The following is a 5519-nucleotide window of genomic DNA, read 5'->3' as shown; positions in this document are numbered from 1 at the left end:
GCATTATCCTAAATACCAAAACCAGAAAAGACATTACAATGATCCCCTCTTGTCCTTTATATCAATTACCCAGAGCCAAATCTTGGCCAGTATTTTAAGAGAAAAAGCACAACCACCTTCACCTAACTTTAATACAGTACATTGTTATAGTCTTTTATTATTGGTTACTGTTGCTAGTCTCTTACTGCACATAATGTATAAATTATACTTAATCGTAAATCTGTATATATAAGGAAAACACCACGTATATATAGGGTTCAGTACTATATGCCATTTGAGCATCTACTGGGTTTCTTGAAACAGTACCTTCCCCTATGGATACAGGGACAACTACTGTACAAGAAAACTGTAGACCAATATCTGTCATTAACACAGAAGCAAAATTTCTAGACACAAATGTACCAAATCGAATCCCAGAATATACTAAAAGGATAATTACATCATGACCACATTCATCTGTAGTGACAAAAAGCTGATCAATGGCTGCTTGAGGGTTGGGAGGTCTGGTAGAAAGATTACAGAAGGGAATAAAGGAACCTTTGGAAGCAAGGAGAATGTTCACTACCTTGATTATGGTGATATCTTATCAGGTATTCATGTATGTCAGAAACTTGCCTTGGGTGTTTGGAAGCATGAAGAGAAAAACTGGAGTAAATACAGAACATCACCAGGCCAGACCGTAGCGCCATGGTTAAGGGATGTTCAGAAGCAGCTGGACTCTACATAGCAGACCAGTCCCTGTAGTCCTGACTGTGTCCTGCTCCCTGTAGTTTGAAAAATATACTAGAGGGACCAGCAGATGGTGGAATGATTACATTGCTTGGACTCCCACATATTCGACCACGGTTCAAATCTCAGACCTGGTACCTTAAAACTCATGCCCAGAGCGTGTGCGTGGGTCCCCAAAATCCTAAGACTGAGAATGGATAAGGTATTGAGGAGTGGCCATACCCCACCACATCTCAAAAAAACAAAAACACACTAGGAGCCCTCTCCCAAGCACAGAATCCTAGAGGGAAAAAATGTTGCGGCATAACCAGGTCTTTCGGGGATGCTTTCTCTGAAAGAGAACGTCTTTCTCTCTCATGACACATGGTACTCTTTGGCATAAAAACAAAAAGAAACAGGACATTACCTTTTTTGGTTGTTTTACTATGAGAAAGAGGGGAGAGGAAAAGGGGAGGTCTATTTGATGGGGTCTGTGATTCCCTTGCCAGAGCCTCCCAGCCAACTACGATTAGGGGGGCCCTCCTAGGAACCTGGGCCTCCAAGTGGCCCCCTACCTCCTGAGCCACCTCAGCAGGGCCCACCATCACATTTTGTTATTATATATTACACACATATAGTCGCAAAACTCCCATGAAAGTAACAGGATAGAAGCGAAACTGTTCGTTTGCTGAGAGACAACCTAGTCAGGAAGAAGGGTACTTAGGAGGAGGGAGTAGGAGCTGAACAGGGATGGGAGACGGTGCAGAACGCGGAGCGGAATCAGGAAAAGCCGGGCGAGCGTTGAGAAATAAACGAGGCGGTCAGTCCTGGGATGCCGCCTGAAGCCCTGTGACCCTGAGCGCAAAACCGCGGTAGTGAGTGTGCGGTGGGGACCGCAGGGGCTGGCACGCAATACCAGAGCCGGTTTCCAGCTCCGCACGCCTCGGATTCAGAAGGGAAGAACCCGGCGGGATGCCGGAGCCAGGCGGTGCCAGGGACAAAGAGGGCGGAGCCCGAGGAGGGCGGGACAGCACGAACCTCGCTCCTCCCAGGGCTGGGGTGAGCCCGAGACCGGGACCCGCCTCTCCCGCGCTGTCGTCCTCACGGCGCCATAGGGGCAGCCATGGCGGGCAGCCTGCTGCGGGGTCTGTGGCATCGATGGCGCCGTTACAAGTACCGCTTCGTTCCTTGGATCGCGCTGAACCTAAACCACAACCCAAGGTGACAGGGCGGGGCGGCTGGCCCTGGGCCGAGTGCCTGTAACCAGCCGCGACGCTCCTACGGACCCAGGCCGCGCCGCTCCGCCGGCCGCTAGGCCACAGGCTGGTAAAGCCCACTGCGGGCGGAGCCTGACGGGGGCCTTGGGCCTATGGAGGGCGGGCCCCCGGGGGCGGAGTCTGAAGTTGCAAAGCGAACCAAAGAGGACGAAGTCCTGTGTGGGCGGAGCCTGAGGTGGCCCAGGGCCGTATTGGGCGGAGTCCGAGGGGGCCAAGGGGCCTAAGGGGGGGCCTCCGGCAGGCGGGGCCTGAAGCTGCGTAACGACCTAAACAGTCTGGTGTCCTGGGTGGGCGGGGCCTGAGGCAAAGGAACCAAAAGAAGGTGGGACCAAGGTGTCTGGCGCCCGAGGGAGCCAACGGACCTGAGGAGGGCGGGCCTGGGGCGGGCGTAGCCTGAAGACGAGTAAGGACTAAGGAGGGCGGACCCACGGTTTGTGGAGCCCGAGGAGGGCCAGGGGCCTAGGAGGGCGCGCCTGCAGTAGGCGGAGCCTGAGGCGGCCAGGGACCTAAGGAGAGAGAACCCACGGTGAGCGGATCCTGGGGTTGCGTAACGACCTAAGGGGGACGGACCGGCAGGTGGGCGGGGCCTGGGCCCAGCGACCTAAAGTGGGCGGAATCGGGGTGGGCGGAACCGAGGGCCCGAAGGGTCTGAGGAGCGTGGATTAGAGTTAAGTAGGGCGGGCTAAAGTGGGAGGGCCTGCGGCGGGCGGAATTGGGTGGGCGGGGCCGAGGTGGCTGAGGCGGGCGTATTAGGTTAAATTGGGCGGGCGGAGCCTGACGCCGCCTACGAGCCTATGGAAGGAGAGGCGGGAAGGCAGAGGCCGAGGGAGCTGGAGGCCGGCTGGTCCTGGAGCGGGAACTTGGCTTACGGGGGTGGGGCCTGGGGTCTCCCGCTATGTGCCTCTCTGAGAGGCCTGCGAGGCCGGAGTCGCGCGCGGGTCGTGGCATGTGTTCTTCCCTATGTAGTCTTCAGTGGCAGGGGACGTGTATCAGAGCAAAAAGTAAAAACTTAAAACATTTACTGCATAGCGTTTTCTCCACCGCGGCGTCGTAATTTGTTCGGAACAGCCAAACCAAGGTTCATCCATAGCTCCTTAGCTAGCTGGCTAGTGGAACCAGCTGGGCTGTGTGTGAGTTCGGCCCCTTGGAGTAGCTAAAGCTCCTCGGCGGGCTGGGCTGCGGATGCGGTCGGTGCGGTTAGTGTCACTGCTGGCGTATTGAGAGCGGGCTGGTGACCTGCGGGCAGCCAACACCGCTCTCGGAATGGGCCCACTGATTCAAGACCCGTTCCGGAAAACTGGAACCCAAAGACCTTTCCCTAAGTTTCATGCTACAGAAACATGAATTTAGATGCATCCTGACTAGAATTGTGAGGTGGGAATTGCTCCCTTTGTGTTCAGAAGTAAAAATAATACAGTTAGTACCAAAAAATGCAGGTAGGGAAATAAAAGCAATACAGTCGTTAAAGAAGTTAGTACTCCTGAGAGAAAATGTGGCAAACTGTATAATGCTAAATTTATCTTCGAAACTACACACCTACTTTAAAAAGCCATGACAATAAGAGAATTCTCATGGTATAGCATTCGAGTAGTTTAGGGATGTACTGGGGGACAGAGCTGAGCTCCTTGGACAAGTTCCCCAACATCGCTAAGCCTCGGGTGTCCTTGCTGGCAAAATGGGATAATGTGTGTCAGGACTCAATAGCATTTGGTACAGAAAGGGCCTTTCATAAATATTGGCTACTTGTGCAGTATTGTTGGGAGTTAGATAACTAGAGTTACCCAACAGTTCTTTTCCAAACATCTTAGATTCCTTTGTTTTAGTGTATTTATGAGGGAAGACACACACTTGGGGACAAGGTCAGAGAAGGATGGAGGGAGTCACCCTGGACAAGGTCTTGTCACACCTCGCTCTTCTTCCACAGTCCAGCTGCTCAGTATCCTGGGTGCGTTTGCACTCTGTGTGTGTGTGTGTGTATGTGTGTGTGTGCGCGCGCATGTGTGTATATGTGTGCATTTTAATTGCCAGAGGACACATCCACTAGCCAGAGAGAACTAGAGAGCGAGAGGAAGAGGGAGAGAAAGCACCCTCCAGTGGGACATGGTTAAGCCATAATACCATGTCCATTTCTCAATCCTGTCCGACTGCCAACACACAAGTGCAGGTGCCAGGCATGTTCTTCAGGATGCCAAACTGGGGCTCCAGCTGCAGTTGGCCATGTGGGATCCAGCTGCCCTCAGCCACTAGGCTCCTGGGCCAGCCCAGTACCCTATGTGCTTTTTGTTTTTTGTTGTGTTTTTCTTTTGGAAAGGCTTTTGCTATAGGGCATGTGCGCTCTCCAGAAAGAGACAGAGAGACAGAAAGTGAGAAAATCATCCCCTCACGGGGGATGGTCATGCCGCAATCCCTTCTCCTCCATTCTCCTCTCGGGATCTTGGACACGCACGCACACGCACCTGGGGTCAGTTTAAGTCACTGGGTCAGAGGCTCGAACTGCGGTTGACTACATGGGAGTCCAGCAACATACAACTGCTGGTCCCCAGCCTGTGTGTTTTGACTCAAGATCCAAACCTGTGATTAGCCATGAGTCTTCTCTCACTGTAGTTCACACAACTGCTACCATCTGCACCGCCAAGGCTGGATCCAAACTTCTTAGTTTTTGCACTTAAAACATGTATCAGAATAATCTTAAGGACTGTAACCCAAAAAGCATCAAGACAGTCTGGCTTTTATCAGTTGAAGAGTAGTGAATAGAAACTTTTCCCATTTTCAGGACCCTCCGATATGTTCCTGAGGAATCCAAAGACAAAGTTATCTCAGATGAAGATGTCCTAGAAACACTACTGAAAGTTTTCCAGGCTCTGTTCTTAAATGATTTCAATAAGCAATCCGATATCTTGACTCTGCTTCCAGAACCTGTTAAATCAAAATATCAAGACCTGCTGGCAGTTCAGCATCAAAGGGTGAAACTGCTTGAAAACAAATGTCAACAGCAACATATTTTTAAACCAGAAGAAATTCTATATAGGACATTGGGTTTCAGCATTGCCCGAGCAACTAGCTCATTGATTTCTGCTGGAAAAGGTGTCTTCGTTACTAAAGGATTGGTACCGAAAGGCGCGGTTGTATCTATGTATCCTGGTAACAGCAGTTATTACTTTGCCAAGAGTTTCTTATATACCAATCAATATAAATTCAACAAAATACCTAGGCTTGTAATCGTAGTGTAGGGGTTGAATTTTAAACTCGTATTTCTATAGATTTAAAAAATTCTAATTTGGAAATTAAATTATTTTATGTGTTAGAAAGTATCTTGAAGTATTTGTTGGGATGAGTGCATTTTTTTCTTTTAAGAAACTCTTTTTAACCATTGTTTAAATTTACAACAGAGTGTGGCCCACTTTGACAAATCATATTGAAAGCACTAGTTAATAAGTTAGTTTGCATAGTTGATAACTAAAGATAAAAATGGTATGAGTTAAACATAAAACATAGAACTTAAGCCCCTAAGTCATTGAATAAAAAAATCTTCCT

At 49.9% G+C, this 5519-nt stretch overlaps 1 protein-coding gene across 2 annotated transcripts in view; it reads left to right on the top strand.

The window, feature by feature from the left end:
* The first annotated feature begins 1704 nt into the window (after positions 1 to 1704).
* The window catches only part of SETD9 (SET domain containing 9), a 12273-nt gene continuing 8458 nt past the window's right edge, over positions 1705 to 5519 (top strand). The window contains exons 1-2 of one of the 2 annotated variants that reach the window (XM_006148982.3): positions 1705 to 1929; positions 4759 to 5069. In XM_006148982.3, the coding sequence (XP_006149044.1) occupies positions 1832 to 1929; positions 4759 to 5069 (409 nt within the window). In that variant the 5' untranslated portion in view covers positions 1705 to 1831. Of the gene's footprint in view, positions 1930 to 4758; positions 5127 to 5519 lie in introns of both variants that reach the window. The other variant, XM_006148981.3, reaches the window with a different exon arrangement.

Source organism: Tupaia chinensis, unplaced genomic scaffold, assembly GCF_000334495.1.
Source record: "Tupaia chinensis unplaced genomic scaffold, TupChi_1.0 Scaffold000251_1, whole genome shotgun sequence".
NCBI classification, from domain to species: Eukaryota; Metazoa; Chordata; class Mammalia; order Scandentia; family Tupaiidae; genus Tupaia; species Tupaia belangeri.
The sequence above is the reverse complement of the archived record's forward strand: the minus strand, read 5'-3'. Positions and strand labels throughout refer to the sequence as shown.